Source organism: Sus scrofa, chromosome 2, assembly GCF_054392235.1.
Source record: "Sus scrofa isolate SSC_HxYL_T2T_F1_AM1 chromosome 2, Sscrofa_HxYL_maternal_Yorkshire_Landrace_v2.0, whole genome shotgun sequence".
NCBI classification, from domain to species: Eukaryota; Metazoa; Chordata; class Mammalia; order Artiodactyla; family Suidae; genus Sus; species Sus scrofa.
Genome location: NC_139384.1, coordinates 11979663 through 12001773, shown reverse-complemented (window position 1 = coordinate 12001773; position 22111 = coordinate 11979663). Strand labels below are relative to the sequence as shown.

Genomic DNA, 22111 nt, shown 5'->3' with positions numbered 1-22111 from the left:
CAGAGGAGTTCCTGTTGTGGCTCTGTGGTTAACAAACCCAACTAGTATCCATGAGGATGCAGGTTCCATCCCTGGCTTTGCTCAATGGGTTAAGGAGCCAGTGTTGCTATGAACTGTGGTGTGGGTCTCAGACACGGCTCGGATCCCACACTGCTGTGGCTGTGGCTGTGGCTAGAAGCTACAGCTGCAATTCAACCCCTAGCGGGAACCTCCATATGCCACAGGTGTGCCCCTAAAAAGACAAAAGACCAAAAAAAAAAAAAAACAAGGATACAAAACAGAAACAGAATCATAGTCTTCAAAAACAAACTTATGGTTACCAAAGGGGAAAGGTGGCGGGGGGGAACAGGGATGAACATATACACACTGTTATTTATAAAATACACATTACTATATATAAAATAGATAATCAACAAGGACGTACTGTAAGCACAGGGAACTCTACTCAATATGCTAGGATAACCTACTTGGGAAAATAATCTGAACAAGAATGGATATGTGTATACGTGTAACCGATTCATTTTACTGCACATCTGACACCAACACAACATTGTCAAGTAACTATACGCCAATAATATTTTTAAAGAGAAAAAACAAAATAAAATAAAATTCCAATAAAGACATAAATTTGTCCTCTGCTGCATCTATCTGCAGAAAAATCCCCATTTACCACCTGGTTCCATCTTTGCTCAGATGTCAGTGCTCTTCTGACCCTCCATACTTGTCACAAGGGTGCCTTCTTTTCCAACCTCTCTGTTGACTCTACCTCAAGCAAAACCTTTGTGACTGGGCGACGTTTTAAGTCACCAAAACTCTGTACCATCAGAGTTTATGTTCCCAAGTGTAGGACCCCACAAATTACGGCCGCTCAGCAAAAGCTGCCCATGAAGCTGCCTTGACCTGTTTGCAGCATGCAAAACAACCTGATAAAACACAGTGAGGTGGCGTTCCCTGGTGGCCTAAGTTAAGGATCCGGTGCTCTCACTGCTGTGGCTCAGGTCACTGCTGTGGCGAGGATTCAGTCCCTGGCCTGGGAACTTCCACGTGGCACGAGTAGAAAAAACAAAAGCAAAAGCAGTTGACTTCAGGAGAATAGCATTACATTTACTTCCCTTCACCATAACATCAAATAATTACTTGGATTAATATATTTTTTCCTCCAAGTAGAGACATTTTCTAGGGCAATATTACATATTAAGCAGATGCTAACTTATCCTACACAAATCCCTTGTATTTGGCCCTACTGTCTGTGATTTTTTTCTACATTAGAAACATTGATTTTAGGAGTTCCCGTCGTGGCGCAGTGGTTAACGAATCCGACTAGGAATCGTGAGGTTGCGGGTTCGGTCCCTGCCCTTGCTCAGTGGGTTAACGATCCGGCGTTGCCGTGAGTTGTGGTGTAGGTTGCAGACGCGGCTCGGATCCCGAGTTGCTGTGGCTCTGGCGTAGGCCGGTGGCTACAGCTCCGATTGGACCCCTAGCCTGGGAACCTCCATATGCCGCGGGAGCGGCCCAAGAGATAGCAACAACAACAACAACAAAAGACAAAAGACAAAAAGACAAAAAAAAAAAAAAAAAAAAAGAAACATTGATTTTAAACTTCTGCAACATTTTTATAAGCAAATAAGTGTATCTATATACATAAATGGACTGGTTTAGGAGTGATCCCATCCTTCTCATGGAAACAACCTGAATGTGCATAGACAGAGGAGTGGATCAAGAAGATGTGGTACATATACACAATGGAATATGACTCAGCCATTCAAAGGAACGAAATAATGGCATTTTTAGCAACATGGATGGACCTAGAAACTATCATGCTCAGTGAAGTCAGTCAGACAATGAGACACCAACACCAAATGCTACCACTTACATGTGGAATCTGAAACAAGGACACAATGAACTTCTTTGCAGAATGGATACTGGCTCACAGACTTTGAAAAACTTACGGTTTCCGAAGGAGACAGGTTGGGGGTGGGGGGATGCACGGAGGGTGTGGGATGGAAATCCTATACAGTTGGATTGTGATGATCATTGTACAACTATAAATGTAATAAATTCATTGAATAATAAAAAAGGAATGATCCTGTCATTCTAGACTTCTTTGAGAAATTCAAAGAAGATTCAGATTGTTTCAGCTTACTTTCTAAGATGCTAGTACAATCAGCACCACAGAAACTATGTTGAAGCATCTGATATTCCACTCACAAAACACTACCCTGGAGGAATTTGCAGAGTTGTGTCATTGTTACTGTGGCGTGACTTATCTTTCAAGTCTAAAACAGAAAGTTGTCCACAGAAATCTCACTTAATAGCAGACTATTAAGCTGCAGTCAGGGCTTCAGCCGGGAGCTGCAACCTTATCTCAAGGTTCGACTGGGGAAGGGCCAGTCTCTAAGTTCACCGACCTGACCAGAAGAATCATGAGCTATTGGTCCGAGGGTTTCAGTTCCTTCCTGGCTGTTGGCTGGAGGCCATCTCGAGTTGCTAGCCTTGTGGGCCTCTCCCATAGGGCAGTTTACTTCGTCAGAGAAAGTGATCAAAGCAAAAAAAAAAACAAAAACAAAAAAACTGTGTCAACAAGACAGAAGTCATTGTCTTAAAAGCGACATCCTCGAGTTCCCTTTGTGGCTCAATGATAATGAACTCAACTAGTATCCATAAGGACTTGAGTTCAATTCCAGGCCTCACTCAGTGGGTTAAGGATCCGGCAAGGCCATGAGCTGCAGCATAGGTTGCAGATGTGGTTTGAAGCTGGCATTGCTGTGGCTGTGGTGTAGGCCGGCAACCACAACTCCAATTCTACCCTTAGCCTGGCACCTTCCATATGCCTTGGGTGCAGCCCTAAAAAGACAAAAAAAAAAAAAAAATTAAAAAGTAAAAGTGACATCTTATCACTTTTGCTGTATTCTCTTCATTAGAAGCAAATCACCAAGTCCAGTCCACATGTGAGGGGACGGGATTGCACAAAAGCATGAATATCAGAGCAGAACTGACAAGTTCAAGAAGTAAATTATGAAAAAGTAGGGCCAATGAAGGAAGAAGCCAAAAAGGGTTACAAAAGGCCAAAAAAGGAGGGGGGGGCTAAGGGGACTCATCAGAGGTATTTCAATGATACTGGACCCTTGAGACAAGGAGTATGACTACACCCGCTACAGAGAGGAAAGTGTTTAGCGCTTGATAGCAATGATCAGATCACTTTTAGATATTTTAAGTTGAAGGTGTGCAGTATTTCCAAGTGAGACTATCTGCGGATCTATAGTAAGAGATGAGGTTTCAAAAACAATATTGGGGGAGTTCCCTCGTGACTCAGCAGGTTAAGGATCTGGCATTGTCATTGCTGTGGCTCGGGTTCGATCCCTGGCCAGGGAACTTCCACATGCCATAAGTGCAGCCAAAAAGTAAATTAAAAAAAATAAAATGTATGTAATGTATACATGTAAGGATAACTTGATCCCCTTGCTGTACGGTGGGAAAATAAATAAATAAATAAATAAATAAAATAAAAATTAAAAAAAATAAAATAAAATAAAATTTAGATCTTTTCCTATAGTATTTCAACAATTAAATAAAAAAGAAATTATAAGATTTAAAAAAAAACAGGCAACCAGATTGTAGATGAGTGAAAGCATCTCTTCCTATAGTATTTCAACAGCAAAATGAAAAAGAAACTATAGGAGTTCCCATTGTGGTGCAGCAGAAACAAATCCAACTAGGAACCTTGAGGTTGCAGTTTGATCCCTGGCCTCACTCAGTGGGTTAAGGATCCAGCGTTGCTGTGAGCTGTGGTGTAGGTCACAGACGCGGCTCGGATCCCACATTGCTGTAGCTGTGGTGTAGGCCGGCGGCTATAGCTCTGATTCGACCCCTAGCCTGGGAACCTCCATATGTCACGGGTGCGGCCCTAAAAAAGCAAAAAAAAAAAAAAAAAAAAAAACTTGTTCTATGAATGGTATCAACACATTCTTTGTCTCCTTATATGCTCTCTTTGTGTGAGGAGTTTGCTTGAAAACAAAGAGAAAATGTGCTTCCCAATCTTTATAATGAATTCAATTATGTCTGTTATTCAGACAACAAGCAAATCATCTACCTAAAGAAAAGAGAAAAGAAAGGGAATGAGCTGGAGCACAATCTCCTGGGAGTTCTGCGTATTTTCCCTGAGTTCTTGTCTCGTCAGGAGACAGACTTGTCTGTCTCCTATGAGCCTTTGAGGCAAAGACATTTATGATCTCATCACAAGATCTCTGAAGATTCATCTCCTCCCCTGCCTTAGGAGAATTTCAAAACCAAAATGTGCATGTTTGCCCACCCCTTCCCGTGCATGATCAGTGTCTTAATAACACTCAAGGGAGCTGCATCCCAGTAGGAAAGTCTGGCTACTCAGGTTCAACCATCACATCCAAATGTATTCCCTTTGGTGATCCTTCCGTTGGGCCTGGGGCTGAGAGGCTGGTATCCATGGCAGCAGCCATGGGGTATCCATGGGGCAGTGTGGTAGGACCACACAGAAGTGATTCTTGGAGCCTGCCCTTAGCCCCTGAGAATAGGAGAGAAGATACTGTACCAACCAACCATCAGATGCATGTCTACCTTAAAGGGGACTATTCCTGGACAATCACTCCTAAGGTCAGTGTCTGCCACCCAACGGCCAGCACTACTTCCTGGGTAGGGACTGGAGGTTGGGAGCTTTAAGTGAGGTCATTCGGTGACATTGGGGCTCTTTGGTGCGTGCTGGTGTGTCCGACTGCCTGTCTGTGCATGTGTGTCCGTGCGGCTTGATTATGGATTTCAGAAATATTTTCAGTGTTTGTCACCCTCCTGAGAGGTGGAGGATAATGTCTATTCAAGCGAAGAACTTGAGAGATGCACAGCAGAATAACGGGTTCTTCAGTATTAAGAAGGGGACTTGAAGAGCATAGACAGGAGGTCAGCTGGTTAGGCGGGAAGGGACAATGCACACTGGGTGGAAAAGAGGGTTGTGTTTTCCCTCGAGTTGGGCCCTCCATGAATTTCAAGAAGCCTCGTTTATTAGAATGGTTTGCCTGGGCATTTTTCTAAAGAATTTCTTAGGATCTTGAGCTCGTTCTTGCCAAAAGCAAAATATATGTAAACACAGTTCTCTGTTTTCTTCTTTCCTGTTGCAAACAGGCACCCATTCAAAAGGATTCCTAGTTACCCTCCCACCCTCCAACTTTACTTTCTTAGTGGCGCGTACATCTCATGCTCACCATTCTCAGCATGTTTCAGTTGTATAGGTGATACGATTACGTTCACAGCTAATTTCTGCACAGAACCTCCCGTGTTTGGGATTCAGGGCTCAGTCTCTTAACCACTATGATAAATCGCCCCTGGAAATTCTTGTTCTAAAACGTTTTTCTTGCCACCACCCATCAGCCATCAGTTAAATATCAAGAAACAACTGAGCAAGTTGCCTAGTGGTTCAGAGGGTTACGGATCTGGTATTGTCACTGTTGTGGCTCTGGCTACTCCTGTGGCAAGGGTTCCATCCCTGGCCTGGGAACGTCCACTACCATAGGTGTGTCCCCTACCCACCCCCAGAAAAGTTGAGGGTTTTAGTTAATTGAGATGCAACTGGCTTGGTAAAGCAATAGACAGAACACAGTCTTAGACTAGACACAAGGAAATTGAGGGCAACATTATTTAAAACATAATGAACTATAATAGGAAGAAATAGAAAAAAGGATATAGTAAATAGATGATAGATGGATAGATAACCAAATCGCTTTGCCATGCACCTGAAACTAACAGAATAGTGTAAATCAACTACACTTCAATTTTTTTAAGTTTTAATATATGTTCAAAAAAAGCTCCAAAATTCTAGAAATCTCCTAGATCAATGGATCCAATATTAATATCAATATTAATATTGTGCAGATCTTGCCTGCTTGCAAAGGGGCTTGAGGCAGTGAATTCTTCCATTTCCCTGATGAAAAGACTGACTACCCAGAAGTTTAGATGCCTTTAAAGAATTTTCTGTTGTCCCACGAAGACATCAAAGCTCATACCTCCCAAGCTGGTGTCTCTTCTCTGTGCCACAATACTTCCCACCGCAGTTCAAAAGTTTGTTTTAATCCTCTGTGTGTTATCTAAAAAATAGCATGTGTTCTGATCACTTCACTTTTGAAATCTTCTTAAAAAAATATTTACTCAAAAAAAAAAAAAAAACTGACCCTTTTAAAAATGGAGGGTATTTGAAGAGGATGAAATCCTGTGGAAGTTATCTGTGGATTCATAGATGGCTGGGAGTGAGCCAAGAAAATTAGCTTTGTGTTGCTTGGGCTTCAAAGGAAAGGGCACAGAGGGAAAGTTAGTGCTGTCTGCTTGGAGGAGGAAATGAGACGGAAAGTGGGTGGCCTCCAGGGACCCCAGGAGTTAACAGCAGGATGAGAGGTTGGCTTCAATACAGACAGAACGTGGAGGCAAGGAGTAGAAAGAAGGGTCAGAGCTGAACACAGCCTGATGTTACTGAAACCTAGGGAAAGGGCTGAGCTCCACTCCAATCTGGCCCCAAAGAAAAGTGAAAAATTGCAGAGTCCATCAATGTCCATGCATTTCCGTGGGTTGTGCCTTCGGGCTGGCGGTTATGGAAGGTGGGCGGCTGGGAGACATTCACCCCCCTCCTTCCTGATGATCTCATTCAAAGGAATGGCTCTCGGTCCTTGAGAGAGACACTTGTGAATTGCAGGAGTTGCATATTCACAACTGCAAGGCCCTTCCAATAAATTCTCGAAGCAAGGGAGGTCAGTGGCCCATCTCAGGTGCCGGCCGCCACAGACAGTAAATTGTCCTGGCAGCTCTGTGCTTCCCAGGCAGGCACTTGCATGGGGAGAGGGGGTGATATTGGGGGCATGCTAAGGACTCAGCATATTACAGTCTGGTGGTCTCTCAGTGCAGGCTTGGACGGAGTTAGGGGCTGAGATTCTGCAAGTTCTCAGGGGCACAACTTTTTGGGATGACGGAGGCATTCCTTATCCTAGTTGTGGAGACGGTTTCATGGCTGTACATATATGTCAAAGTTCCTCAAATTGTACCTTGAAATGTGTGCAGTTCACTGTATGCAAACAAAGCTGATTTTTTTTTAAAAGCAGCAAAGGGCAATTTTGTTGTAGGCAGTTGGCAAAATCACCATAGCCAGGTCCTTGTTGACACACAAAGTGGTAGTTAGGTATAGTTGTTTTCCTTAAAACAGGGTGGGAAACAGGAGAAGAGCATCAAATTGGGATGTAGCGGAAATGAGGCTTTATAAGGGTTTTTTTTAAGTGCTCCTTTGCAAAATAGAAATGTTTTAAATTGTGTCATCCTTTGGTATATGATTTTTTGAAGTAATAGATTTTATTTCTTCGCACAATTTTAGATGTACAGGAAAATTAGAAAGAAGTTCCCACTGTGGGCACAGTGGGTTAAGGATCCAGCGTTGCCTCAGCTATGACCTTGTCCCTGGCCTGGGAATTTCCATATGCCGTGGGTGCAGCCAAAAAAGGAAAAATAAAAAGAAAAGTTAGAAAGCAGCTTCAGAGAGCCCGTTTACCCCCTCTCCCCTCCACCACTGCAGTTTCCCCTATTATTAATGTCTTGCATTCGTGTGCTGCATTAGTTAACACCGATGAACCAAGAGTGATACATTATTATTAACTGAAGTTCATGGTTTGCATGAGGGCTCACACTTCCCGCTTTACATTCCAGGGGTTTTGACAAACACATGATGTCATGTATCCACAATTTGAGTATCACACAGAATAGTTTCAGGGTCCTAAAAATCCCATGCGTCTCAGATTTCAAAACCCATCTTGTGGTTACCATACGTGACATTGTTGGGGGGAGGAAAGAATTGAGAGGGTGGGAATAACACTCACCCTGAATAACATAGCTGATTGACAAGAATCCACTGTACAGCACAGAAGATCTACTCAGTCATGGGGGAAAAAATGTCTATATTTATATGTACGACTGATTCGTTTTGCTGTACCCCTGAAACTAATACAACATGTAAATCAACTAACACGCTAATAAAATTTTTTTTAAAAAAAATCCCCTATGGGAGTTTCCATTGTGGCTCAGAAGAAACGAACCAAATCAGTAACCATGAGGATGTGGGTTCCATCTCTGGCCTCGCTCAGTGGGTTAAAGATCCAGCGTTGCCATGAGCTATGGTGTAGGTCACAGACATGGCTCAGGTCTGGCCTTGCTGTGGCTGTGGTATAGGCCAGCGGCTGTAGCTCTGATTAGACCCCTAGCCAGGGAACCTCCATCTGCCACCTCATCATCCCTCCCCACCTCCACAGCCCAGCCCCTAGAAACCATTTATCTTTTTACTACAGTTTTACCTTTTCCAGAAAAAAACAGTTGGAATCATATGATATGTACCTTTTCAGACTGACTTCTTTCACTCAATAATATGACTAAAATTTCCTCCATGTCTTTTCCTGGCTTGATAGCTCCTTTCCTTTCTTTTGCTGAATAATATTCCAGAGAATGGAACATATCTGCTTTTCAAATGCTAGAGGTGATCATAGTTGCAATTATTTCAAAGAATTACATTTTATAAGAAAAGTATAGGAGTTCCCGTCGTGGCACAGTGGTTAACGAATCCAACTAGGAACCATGAGATTGCAGGTTTGATCCCTGGCCTCGCTCAGTGGGTTAAGGATCCGGCATTGCTGTGAGCTGTGGTGTAGGTCACAGACATGGCTAGGATCCCGAGTTGCTGTGGCTGTGGTGTAGGCCGGCAGCTACAGCTCCAATTAGACCCCTAGCCTGGGTACCTCCACATGCCGTGGGTGTGGCCCTAGAAAAGACAAAAAAAGAAAAAAAGAAAAGCATAAGAGTGCATTTTTAGTCATCGTTTTTCAAATAACATATATGAAAGACTGGCTCTGCAAAATGTCAATTGTGCTATGCACAGGGGAAATGTGGTCTGAAATGAACTCAGGTTGAATAAATTAAACAAGCCTCTTCAAGCTTCACAATCCTATGAACCAAACATGATTAGACCCATTTTTACTGCCGATGCGCTGAGGCTTGGAGTCTCTGTCAATGAAGTGACAGAGTCTATATTCCAGTTCAGTTCTGCTGATACTCACTATCTTGGCTCTTTGCACAAAACTGAAGCCTTTACAAATGCGGAAGGGAGAGAGGGTGATATACAAATGCAAGTGATGAAAGGGATGGAGTCCAGGAAAGGAAAACCATTTGTCCAGTGGCCTGAATGATGACGTTTTTACCAAGAGCATCCTGGGGGGCAGGGATTAATAGCTATCATTTGCCAAGTCCCAATCTTGGGCCATAGAAGTATGAGGAAAACAAGAAACCAAAGAGAAGGAAGATAGAGTTCCCACTGAGGCACAGTGGGTTAAGAATCCGACTGCCGTGGCTCTGGTCACTACAGAGCTGAGGGTTTGATCCCTGGCCCAGTACAGTGGATTAAGGATCTGGCTGCGGTGTAAACTGCAGCTGATTCCATCCCTGGCGGGAGGTCTTTCATATCCACCACTCCCCCCCAAAAAATAAAAAGACCGAAGGGAGTTCCCGCCATGGCTCAGTGGAAACAAATCTGACTACTATCCATGAGGATGCAGGTTTGATCCCTGGCCTTGATCCATGGGTTAAAGCATCCTGCGATGCCATGAGCTGTGGTGTAGGTCGCAGGCGAAGCTCAGATTCTGCGTTGCTGTGGTGTAGGCCAGCGGCTACGGCTCTGATTCAACCCCTAGCCTGGGAACCTCCATATGGCCCAGGTGCAGCCCTCAAAAGACAAAAACTGAAAAAAAGAAAAGGAAAAAGAATCAATGATATACTCCAATTGTCTTAGCTGCTGCAAAGCTGTTTGTCCTAAGGGAAAACTGTTTTTCTGGACTTAATGCTAATTATCTGGTATCATGAAAATCTGTCCAGACTATGCCAAGCACATCGTCTGCTATCGAAGAGGAGGACAGAAGAAACTCTAAGCCTCCATTAGAGCTGCAGACTGTTTTCTATTTTTCCCCTGTGTGTGTTTCCTACTTCCTCATAATTAGATGCACAAGTGTTGTCGAAAAGAGAAAACAGAAACAAGAAAAAAATGAGTCTCTTCACTTCTCAGGGTATCTGGTGACTTTTTAAGAGGGATGTAGAACATATAAAGTTATGAGACTAAACTTTTTTTTTCTTTTTTTGCTTTTTAGAGCCTCACCCAAGGCATATATAAGTTCCCGCTCTAGGGGTCTGGCCGAATCGGAGCTACAGCACAGCCACAGCCACATGGAATCTGAGCGGCATCTGCAACCTGTATCACAGCTCACGGCAACCCCAGATCCCTGACCCACTGATTGAGGTCAGGGTTGAACCCTCACCCTCATGGATACTAGTTGGAGTCGTTTTTTGCTGCACCACAACAGGAACTCCAGAGACTGTAAACTTTTTTTAAGAATTTAATAATGTACTAATTTAGGTGCTGCAATGAATTACACCCTTTTGTTTGCTCTGAGAAAACTCAAAAAACACCATCTCCTGAGGAGAGCTTACTGAATTTTAGGCATCCCCACCCAAAAAGAAAATAACCATAAAAATAATCCCCAAGGCAGCTCCATCATTTAACTCATACACCTTTTGCTCTTAATGTTGTGTTTTCTACATTCTATTTTCTGTTTTCCCCTCCCCAGCAACTGAAGAAGAAGAAACATGATGCAATGGAGCAGGAAAATTACACAAGAGTGAAAGAATTTATTTTTCAAGGACTGACCCAGTCCCGAGAGCTGAGCTTGGTCTTGCTCCTGCTGTTAGCTTCGGTGTACACAGCCACCGTGCTGGGAAACCTCCTCATCATGGTCACGGTGACCTGGGAGTCTCGCCTGCACACCCCCATGTACTTCCTGCTCCGCAACCTCTCCGTCTTGGACATCTGCTTCTCCTCCATCACTGCCCCCAAGGTCCTGGTAGACCTTCTTTCCAGGAGAAAGACCATCTCCTTCAACGGCTGCATCACACAGATGTTCTTCTTCCACCTCCTCGGTGGGGCAGATATTTTCTCTCTCTCCGTGATGGCCTTCGATCGCTACGTGGCCATCTCCAAGCCCCTGCACTATGTGACCGTCATGAGCAGGGGCCGGTGCACCGCCCTCATTGTGGCCTCCTGGCTGGGGGGCTTTGTCCACTCCGTCGTGCAGATCTCCCTGCTGCTCCCACTCCCCTTCTGTGGACCCAACGTTGTGGATGGCTTCTACTGTGATGTCCCCCAGGTCCTCAAACTCGCCTGCACTGACACCTTTGCCCTTGAGGTCTTGATGATTTCCAACAATGGCTTGATCTCTACACTGTGGTTCCTCTTCCTCCTGGTGTCCTACACAGTCATCTTGACGATGCTGAGGTCTCACTCGGGTGAGGGCAGAAAGAAAGCCATCTCCACCTGCACCGCCCACATCACCGTGGTGACCCTGCACTTCGTACCCTGCATCTACGTCTACGCCCGGCCCTTCACCGCCCTCCCCATGGACAGAGCTGTCTCCATCACCTTCACTGTCATCATCCCTGTCCTGAACCCCATGATCTACACCCTGAGGAACCAGGAGATGAAGTCAGCCATGAGGAGACTGAAGAGGAGGCTTGGACCGTCCCAAAAGGAATAGACGGCGTGGAGCTCCCACTGCGGCACAATGGGATCGGCAGCCTCTTGCAAGCGCTGGGACGCAAGTTCAATCCCCGGCCGGCACAGTGGAGTAAAGATCCTGTGTTGCTGCAGCTGTGGCTTAAGTCGAGACTGCTGTTCGGATCTGATCCCTGGCCCAGAAGCTCCACATGCCGCAGGGTGGCCAAAAATGAAAAAAAAGGGGGAAGGGGCAGGAATAGACACCTTGAAGCAGATTAGAAGAATCAGAACCAAAAAGTATTTTCTTACAACACAATAGAAGATCCCAATCAATAGACCATTTTTTCTTTCCTTTTTTTTTTTTTTTCTTGGTCTTTTTGCCTTTTTCTAGGGCTGCTCCTGCGGCACATGGAGGTTCCCAGGCTAGGGGTCGAATCGGAGCTGTAGCCACTGGCCTACGCCAGAGCCACAGTAATGCAGGATCTGAGCGGCGTCTGCAATCTTCACCTCAGGTCACAGCAACGCCGGGTCCTCAACCCACTGAGCAAGGCCAGGGATTGAACCCACAACCTCATGGTTCCTAGTCAGATTTGTTAACCACTGTGCCACAATGGGAACTCATCAACAAGCCATCTTGAAGCCAGAGTTTTCCCTTTGCTCTGCAGCCCTCTAAGGAGGATGGTCTGGGGGGTTCCCTGGTGACCTAGCAGTTAAGGAGTTGATATTGTCACTGCTTCGGCTTGGGTTCAATCCCTGGCCCAGGAACTTCAAAAAAAAAAAGGTGATCTGAAACATTTATTTCTATGAGATTTTCTCTCTTTTTTCAAGCTTTTTTTTTTTTAATTACTTAATGAATTTCTTTTTTTTTTTTTTTTTTTTTTTTTTTTTGGTCTTTCTAGGGCCGCACCCGCATCATATGGAGGTTCCCAGGCTAGGGGTCTAATGGGAGCTGTAGCCGATGGGATCCTGCAGCAATGCGGGATCCTAGCCACATCTGCAACCTACACCACAGCTCACAGTAACGCCAGATCTTTAACCCACTGAGAGAGGCCAGGGATCGAACCTTCAACCTCATACATAGTTCCTAGTCAGATCTGTTTCCAACCTCATAGTTCCTAGTAGGATTCAAACCCCTCAATGATTTATTACATATAAGATTTTCTCATGATGAGCTTGTCAGCAAACCCTTCAACTGTCAGCTCTTAATAGGACAATAAATCTGCTATCACCCAAACACCTCGTTTTACAAGTGAGGAAGTAACGTTGGAGGGAAAATAACCTCTCAGTTCTTGAGTTGTGTCTGTGCCCCGTGTAGCCTAAGCAATAATTAGTAAAATGATCTCCAAGGGCCAGAATCCAGCTATAATATCCAGCTGCCTCTGTGTGGAAACGTTCCATGGCTCACCTTGGAGGATCTGAGTTATGTTTTTCTATGGAAATGTCGAGGTTTCCCTTGCAGCAGCTGAGATAAGTTTCAGGTCTGATCAAAGATTTCATAGCTAACAAATGGCCAAGGCCAGCCTAGATCTGTGTTATCTAATAAGCTAAATGCATGTCTTGACAACTCCTCAGACAGGATTTGATGGCATCTGAAACAAGGGGTCTATAAACATTCCTCTAAGGAGTTCACGTTGTGGCTCAGTGGTTAACGAATCTGACTAGGAACCATGAGGTTGTGGGTTCAATCCCTGGCCTTGCTCAGTGGGTTAAGGATCCGGTGTTGCCGGGAGCTGTGGTGTAGGTTGCAGACATGGCTTGGATCTGGCTTTGCTGTGGTGTAGGCTCCGATTAGACCCCTACCCTGGGAACCTCTGTAGGCCATGGGTGCAGCCCTAAAAGGACAGAAAAAAAAAAAAATTTATCCTGTATTGTAGTGTTATGAAAAGTACTGGGTTGTCCTTATATGACCAAGGAGTACATATGGTAAGGCTTAGTTTCCCTCTAAGAATTTCAACATCATCTTCCAGCCACTCATTTCTCTGCAGCCCTCCGGGGAGAAAGACACCCTATCTTGTCTGCGGACACCCTATCTTGTCTGCATTGCTAGAAGGTGCCTGAGTTGCACATCCACAAGAAGGAACAGGCTTAAGGTTAAACTGACTTTCCATTATTTAGGGACCAATTGTCTGGAGTACCAATCAGCCCATTCTAAATTCCTCCTCATTCTTCATTCTAGCATTTTCTTTTTTTTTTTTTTTTGTCTTTTGTCTTTTTGTCTGTTGTTGTTGTTGTTGCTGTTGTTGCTATTTCTTGGGCCGATCCCGCGGCATATGGAGGTTCCCAGGCCAGGGGTTGAATCGGAGCTGTAACCACCGGCCTACGCCAGAGCCACAGCAACTCGGGATCCGAGCCACGTCTGCAGCCTACACCACAGCTCACGGCAACGCCGGATCGTTAACCCACTGAGCAAGGGCAGGGACCGAACCCACAACCTCATGGTTCCTAGTCGGATTCGTTAACCACTGCGCCACGACGGGAACTCCTAGCATTTTCTTTAAAGCCCCTTATTAAGAGCATAGAAAACAATCATAAATTCCAGTTGGTCTCCTGACAACCTGTTATTTGATCAAGTAAACAGATGAACAGAGTAGTCAGCTAGAATTTGAGGGACTTATATAAGGGAAGTAAAGCATCCTTTACAGAGTGTGATTCACAAATGAGAGAAACTTGGCCCTGGGAGTTCCCGTTGTGGCTCAGAAGTAATGAACCCGACTAGGAACCATGAGGATACAGGTCCCATCCCTGGCCTCGCTCAATGGATTAAGGATCCTGCCATGAGCTGTGATGTAAGTCGAAAACACAGCTCAGGTCCCACATTCCACATTGCTGTGGCTGCGGTGTGACCAGCAGCTGCAGCTCCAATTAGACACCCGCCCCGGGAACCTCCGTGTGCTGCAGGTGCAGCCCTAAAAAGCAAAAAAAAAAAAAGTGGTGGGGGGGGACTTGGTCCCAAATCCAACCCATCCCAACAAGCTCTATTGCTGCCTACTCTTGTTCCCTTGGTGTTGGCCTGAAATTCCTGCTCTGGGGATAATTCATAAATTAGACATGGCTCATGGGGTTCAAGCTAGGTACAGTGAAACCACTGCAGAAGTTATATACATCTCTGGAAAGCCACAGCCATCTGGTGGTGGTGATGGTGGGGGAGGTATCTCTAAGCCCATTCTCAGTAGCATCTCCTTAGGAGTTAATTTCCAAGGGTCTACTGGACGAGGCAAAGGGGGTCATCCCAGAGTGGAAGAGATGTGGAACTGGAAAGCTGCAGAGGGTGCCTGCGAGGGGGATAAGTTCAAACCCTCAGAGTCAAAATTCTCAGGTACAGAAGGATAGGCCATTTCAGCAAGGTGGCTGGGGCAGCGCAAAGCAGACACCACTGACGAAATTCACAGTTGCTCATTTCTGATCCTGGACTCATGGGTGCTTTCTTAAAGCTGGAAGGTCTTTTTTAAAAAAATCTATGTTTGCTGTAAACCAACTATAATGGAAAAAATAAAAATCATTAAAAAAAAAAAAACTCCACAAAAAAAAAAAATCTACATTTGCTTCACTAAGATGGTTGTGACTTCTGGCCTAGAATTAAAATCACTCACCACACTTCTAACTTCAGGCTTGAATTTTCAACCTAATTACCTGTGTAGCAAAAGTGTCAAGAACAATTCAAACTCCCTTGAACCAAAGCATACAGAATCACATTCGGCCGTAACCAGTATGTTCCTTTATCAACACTAGCTGATGTTTTCTTCCTCAGAAATCATTTTTTATTACCAAAAAAAACCCACACCACCTTCCCTTCTTTATACAGTTTTTTAGCTTTTAGTCTTTACTTTCTAGAGGCAACTATTGAATTGAGGTTTCACAAGAGAATACTTCCAGGAAAAAAAAAAAAATGTGTGTTCTGTGTGTATATGTAACTGTGTATGTGTGTGTTTAGGTATAGACTGATCAACATGAGAAAAAATACATAGCACACAATTTTAAAACACACTCGTGTACATACACTTTTTACTTTGAGACTATCCAAGGACACACACACAAACACACACTTACTTTTAAGAGACAATTGATTATTGGGCTCCTAATAGATTATAGTAATTTGGAAGCAAGCAGTCCCATGAAAATGTTCTCTTTCAATATCATGAGACCGTGTTGCTTGACAACAATATTTTAACATATGGATTTTAAAACAATATGTGTTTGGGTCAAATTCTTCAACATCTCGTCTCTTGGGAAGCTGTTATTTCTAAAGAACCTCCTTGAAAGAGCAGTGTCTACAGAGCCAAATGGTTCATGATGTTTTCCTACCACTAGAGGGAGCCATTCCTTTGCATGCGTCTCCCCTTGGCAGAGGTTGAAGAATTTTAACTGAGATTTTTATTTCCAGACACGAAGCTTCAAAACCCATGTCCACTGGGGTGGGGGGAGAAAAGCCAACCTAAAATCTGAGAATTACATTTTATTTAGGGGACTTACTGAGGACTTTCCTGGAATATAGCTGTTTAGATACCTCTGAGGGACTGCCGCAAAGAGGTAAGAGAGGAGCCAGGATCTATGGGAGTTTTTGCCAAAAAAAGAAAAAAATAAGCAGTAGAACATCAAAAGAGTACCGCTAATTAAAGAAACAGACATCTCAAGTTAAGGAAATTAGCACTTTTCTATGTATGGGGAGATGCATACACAGGGAAGAGTCTGGGCTCACTGATCATTCCTTTGAGGTCCACCTTATCTAGGGCCGGTACTCTGTTTAGCAGCCTTTCTAAATAGCTTCAGGGTGCACAGTCCAGGGTGCTGCAATGGCTATTAGCTTGATGACCACAACATTCTTTGTTTACTGAAAGGGCAGGAGATATTCTTTATCCACCCCCCTATCACATTCATTTTCTCTCCTCAAAATTTCAATCCAGAGTTCCCATTGTGGCTCAGCGGAAACGAATCTGACTAGGAACTACGAGGTTGCTGGTTCTATCCCTGGCCTCGATCAGTGGGTTAAGGATCCGGCGTTGCCATCAGCTGTGGTGTTGGTTGCAGACGAGGCTCCAATCTGGCATTGCTGTGACTCTGGTGGTGTAGGCTGGCAGCTACAGCTCTGATTAGACCCCTAGCCTGGGAACCTCCATATGCCACGGGTGTGGCCCTAAAAAGAAAAAAAAAAAAAGATTTCAGTTCTTTTTCTTAAGGAGTGGGAATATCTGCACACATGAACTCACACAGATCAAGAGGAGCAGCTCTATAAACATTTCCCTTGGGTCCACAGTCCACAGTTCAGAGTTGGAAGCCTCTGCTAGAGTACCCTCTATGCTACCTGGCCAAGGGTCCCCAAACCTCAGAGGGCATAAGAACCACATAGCAGAGTTCCTGCTCTGGTGCAGTGGGTTAAGGATCTGGCATTGCCATAGCTGTGCTGTCGGTCACAGCTGCGGCTCAGATTCAATCCCTGGCCAACCTTACAGTTGGGTGTGACCATAAAAAAAAGAAAGGGGTGAGGTACCACCTACCCAGATCTTCTTATATATTACAAAAGAAATTGTTTTCCTTGCATTTTTAAACACAATGGGATAGAGACCTCTTCTCTAAGGGTTTGATATTCTGTGATTTAGATATTTCCCCTCTTATATTATGCAACTATCCCCCTTATATTATGCAACTATCCCCCAAGAAATGGAGAGAGCCTCCAAAAAATTATTCACCAAATTATGATTATGTAGGAGTTCCCACTGTGGCTCAGAGGTAATGAACAAGGGTTTGGTCCTGGCCTTCTCAGTGGCTTAAGGATCTGGCGTTGCCATCAACTGTGGCATAGGTTGCAGACGTGGTTCGGATCTGGCATTGCTGTGGCAGTGGTGCAGGCCAGCAGCTGCAGCCCGACTCAACCCTTAGCCTGGGAACATCCATATGCTGCAGATGCGCCCCCACCCCCCAAAAAAGGCAAAAAAAATTATGTTTGTGTAAAACTGTTATTGATCTCAATCTGAAATCCAATTCCTACTTCATTCCATTATTTATTCAACAAGTACTTATTTATTTGTATATTTATGTATTTACTTATTTTTTTTAATCGAGAGCCTGTGATATGCTATAAATTCTACTTTTGTTTGTTTATTGAAGTACAATTTATATACAGTAAAGCCCACTCTTTTAAGGTATATAGTTTTGGGTTTTGGGTTGTTTTGTTTTTGTTTGTTTGGTTTTGGTTTTGTTTTGTCTGCAGCTGCCAGCCTACACCACAGCTCATGGCAACGTAGGATCCCCGACCCACTGAGCAAGGCCGGGGATGGAACCCACGTCCTCATGGATACTAGTCTGTGTCCATGTTACTGCTGAGCCATGACAGGAACTTCCAAGGTATTTAGTTCTATGAGATTTGACAAACACACAGTCATACAACGGCAACCACCATTATTATCAGGATACATAATGCCTCCATCACACCACTTTGCAGCAAATACTTTCCCCCCCACACTAGCCTCTTCATCTGCAAGCAAGCAATGTCCTCAGCTATGTGAGATCTTGGGACATTATATGAAACCCTACTCAGGCTTCCAGAATGGAATCACTAATCTGTCTTCTGTCTTTTGTAGTTTTCCCTTTTCCAGAAAGTCATATAAATGCAATCATATAACATATGGCCTTTGTACATGGCTTATTTCACTTAGCACAACACTTTTGAAATCAACCCATGTTGTTGCATATACCAGAAATTCAGGAGTTCCCGCTGTGGCGCGGTGGGTTAATGACCCTGATTGTCTCTGTGGAGGTGCCTGATCAATCACTGGCCTGATGCAGCAGGTTAAGGATCCAGCATTGCTGTAGCTATGGCATAGGTCACAGCTATGGCTCAGATTCCATCCCAGGCCCAGGAATTTCCATATGCCACAGGGGAAGCCAAAAAAAAAAAAAAATTAAAAAGAAAGAAAGTCATTCCTTTCTCACAGTTATGGAGGCTGGGGAGTCCAAGATTAAGTCTGGTGAGAGCCCACTTCCTGGGTCATAGATGGCAGTCTTCTTGCTGTGGCCTCACCCGGCAGAAGAGGAAAGGGATCTGTCTGGGTCCTCTTCTATACGGGCCCGAATCTTGTTATAGGGGCTTCGCCCTGATAACCGAATCACCTCCCAAATGCCCCACCTCCAAACACTAACACATTTGGGGTTAGGATTCAACATACAAGTTTGGAGGGGACACACCCAAAGCACCCAGGTATGGCACCCAGGTATAGAAATGCCAACTGGACCAAAGATAAACAGAAAAATTTTTACGAAGTAATAATCAGGAGAAAGTATAGCATAATTTTTGGAATGTGATCTCAGAATAGGGAAGAATTTTTTTAGGCAAGAAATTTTATAATCTCTCCCCTCCCCAAAAAAATTATTATAAAGGGAGTTCCCTTCGTGGCGCAGTGGTTTGGCGCAGTGGTTAACGAATCCAACTAGGAACCATGAGGTTGAGGGTTCGATCCCTGCCCTTGCTCAGTGGGTTAAGGATCGGCGTTGCCATGAGCTGTGGTGTAGGTTGCAGACGCGGCTCGGATCCCGCGTTGCTGTGGCTCTGGCGTAGGCTGGTGGCTACAGCTCCGATTCGACCCCTAGCCTGGGAACCTCCATATGCCGAGGGAGCGGCCCAAAGAAATAGCAAAAAGACAATCAATCAATCAATCAATAAAATTATTTTAAAAATAAACAATAAATTATTATAAGGATGATGAATGGGACTACATTAAAAGTTTTAAATTTCTTATAAGGCCGCCAGTTTGGTCACCTCACTGAGGATGTATGACAGTGTCCAGACTGTGAATAAAGACAGGAAAGAGAATTTATATACTCTTACGAAAAACATGTACATGCTTTTGAATATCATACTCAAACTTCCCAGTTCGAACTTCATGTTTTCATGAAGATAGTTAGTAGTGAATTTTAGGAATTATATCTAACCAATCCCCCAAGTTTAAGCAAGTTCAAAGAATACCATCAGTCATGATAATGCCTAGTGCCATTATGAACTTTTAAAGCTCTATTTGTTTTATATCTTGCTATAATAAATGTTTTGCATTCATCTGTTTTTTTAAAAAAAGTTTTGTTTCTACATTGCACAAAATATCAAAAATAAAATTAAAAGGCAAGTGAAAAGTGGGGGAAATGTATTAGCAAAACATATCCTAAGTCTAAATCTATAGGGTATCTGAAAAATCAATATGAAAATATTAACAAAATAATAGAAAATTGAAGAAAAGAAGGGATCAGATAGTATGAAGGAAGAAAGAGGGAAGCGGGAAAAGTTTTTAAGCATACGAAAAAATAGCCACACTTACCCAAAAAATATTCTTGACTCTCAGACAAGCAAAGATCCAAAAGCTCATTAATATTTCCCATCTGAGAGAGAGAAGCAAGTTGCTCTTATCTTGGTATAAGCTCTTTGGAGATGAAAGCAGTAACGTTTATGGGGATGTAACACACAAGCCCAGTGATTCTTCTAAGACAAAAGGGCAAGCTCCAGCTTGCCTGAGATGGTATCTCAAATGGGTTAGATGATCATGACGATTGAAGATTTTTGCTATTATTATTTTACATACTGATCCCCTCCAAAACCAGTGAACAAGGAAATCCAATACTGTACTGTCCATTAGACTGAATACGGTTTAATTGTTCATCAAAAAGCACAGACTAAAGAAAGAATCGTGATATATTCAAACAATGAAAGGGAAAGGATGAGTGAAGGCTTATGAAGGAAATTAAAAGATTTCTAGAATATTGTCGGGGTGGGAGGTGACCTTCAGTAATTGCCTAAACTGAGTGGTGGCAGCAGCTTTTAAAGATGGCCAAGCGGGGATTGGAAGAAGCGGGGCTTGGACTTAAGAACCCGCCCAAGCACCTCGAGGTAGAATTGTGGGTTGTCAGGGGCGCGCAGGCGCAGCGGCGTGCGGTGGCCGGAGCCGGGCAGGGCCTTCTGCACTCCTTAGAGGTGCCACCAGGGGGCAGCCGTGGCAGCACATCCGTGCCGGCACCTCAGAAAGGAGCCTGCGCTTCGGGGCGCAGTGCAGAGCCCCTTAGCAACCTAAGTGTCTCCTTCCTGGCGTAAAACTCAATTTCCCGCGGCAGGCAAAAGGAATTGTGCAAATAAGCGCAAAATTGAGGTTATTTACAACCTCGTGGTTCCACTGGGGCTCGAACCCAGGACCTTCTGCGTGTAAAGCAGACGTGATAACCGCTACACTATGGAACCTCTCGCTTCACAGGCCTGCCAGGATGGGGTAATAGCACACAAAGACCTTTTTTTCTTACTATGTGGAATAGGATTGAGAGTTAATGCCTGGCGATCGTGCGTGAGGAGAAACTTTCAAGCAGATTTCGGACGCTGAAGCGCAACTCCCGCCCGCACTTCTTCTAGGTGACATGGGCCCTTCCGTTTCTCCAAGAAAGAAAGCGTGGCCGGATGTGCCGGCGTGAGTGCCCCGGACAGACATCACTCCTGTCTTGATGTAAACGACGCGGAGAACGTTGGGGTATCTGGCTCTGTGGCGCAATGGATAGCGCATTGGACTTCTAGATAGATGGAGGCATTCAAAGGTTGTGGGTTCGAGTCCCACCAGAGTCGTTCTTTTTAAGTAAGAAAACACGATGCGTTCACTTTGAAGGAAGTGATTTCCGTTCTGTGTGGTGTCCTCAGCCTTGAAAGTGTTAGGAGTCCCACTCCTTGAGTTTGCTCCACCACTTTCAAGTGCCTCCAGGGTTTGTGGGGACCCAACATGCGGAAATTGACAAGATGTAGTGAGAGTTGCTGACTTTCCTCCTATCCCACCTCCGAGTTGTCCTTTCACATCCGGAATAAAAGTTTATTTAATTGCTCTACAATTTTTCTCCTGCTCAGTATTAATCAAATTGCGAAAAACAAAAAGTTTTCAAATAGCTACCAGAATGGCCGAGTGGTTAAGGCGTTGGACTTAAGATCCAATGGATTTATATCCTCGTGGGTTCGAACCCCACTTCTGGTACAAACATGTGTTTTCTTTGTTTTGTTTTTTTTCCCCAATAGTTTTAGGTGCTCAGCGTGAGTGATTAAGTGGCAATGACCTTTTAATCTGAAAGTTTATTTCAAAGAAAGTGTAGCAAAAACTTCAGAACTACTGGTTTCCAAATAAAGTGTAAACGACTGCTGAAACTACTACTTTGTAGGGAATGGGGGTGGGAGGCACGTAACTTTTTGAAATGAGTCGACAATTTTTTGAATTTCATTGAAGTATAGTCGACTTACAACAATGTGTTAATTTCTGCTGTACAGCAAAGTGACATATATATATATATTCTTTCCGATTATGGTTTACCCCAGAATATCAAATACAGTTCCCTGTGCTATATACAGTAGGACTTTTGTTTTTCCATTCTATATATAATAGTTGGCATCTATTAACCCTAAACTCCCAGTCCATCCCTCCCCCATCTCCTCTCCCCTTTGGCCACCACAAGTCTATTCTCTATGAGTCTGTTTTTTGTTTCCTGGATATGTTGATTTTTGTCGTATTTTAGATTCCACAAATAAGTGAT

At 44.0% G+C, this 22111-nt stretch overlaps 1 protein-coding gene and 3 non-coding genes across 4 annotated transcripts; 3 read left to right on the top strand and 1 right to left on the bottom strand.

The window, feature by feature from the left end:
• Positions 1-10501: 10501 nt before the first annotated feature.
• Positions 10502-12142, top strand: LOC100515186 (olfactory receptor 4D9-like). The gene has a single exon (XM_003122687.4). It carries the CDS (start codon positions 10686-10688, stop codon positions 11619-11621), a length of 936 nt encoding a protein of 311 aa, XP_003122735.3. The 5' UTR covers positions 10502-10685; the 3' UTR covers positions 11622-12142.
• An 8577-nt stretch (positions 12143-20719) lies between these two features.
• On the bottom strand, positions 20720-20792 carry TRNAV-UAC (transfer RNA valine (anticodon UAC)). The gene has a single exon. It is a non-coding gene; the product is annotated as a tRNA-Val (tRNA).
• A 286-nt stretch (positions 20793-21078) lies between these two features.
• Positions 21079-21164, top strand: TRNAR-UCU (transfer RNA arginine (anticodon UCU)). Its single transcript is given in 2 exon segments — positions 21079-21115; positions 21129-21164. It is a non-coding gene; the product is annotated as a tRNA-Arg (tRNA).
• Positions 21165-21478: 314 nt separating this feature from the next.
• On the top strand, positions 21479-21561 carry TRNAL-UAA (transfer RNA leucine (anticodon UAA)). Its single transcript has one exon. It is a non-coding gene; the product is annotated as a tRNA-Leu (tRNA).
• Positions 21562-22111: the final 550 nt, after the last annotated feature.

Excerpts from the sequence above, each read along its gene's own strand:
- LOC100515186 (XM_003122687.4), top strand. The coding sequence starts at position 10,686 with ATGGAGCAGGAAAATTACACAAGAGTGAAAGAATTTATTTTTCAAGGA.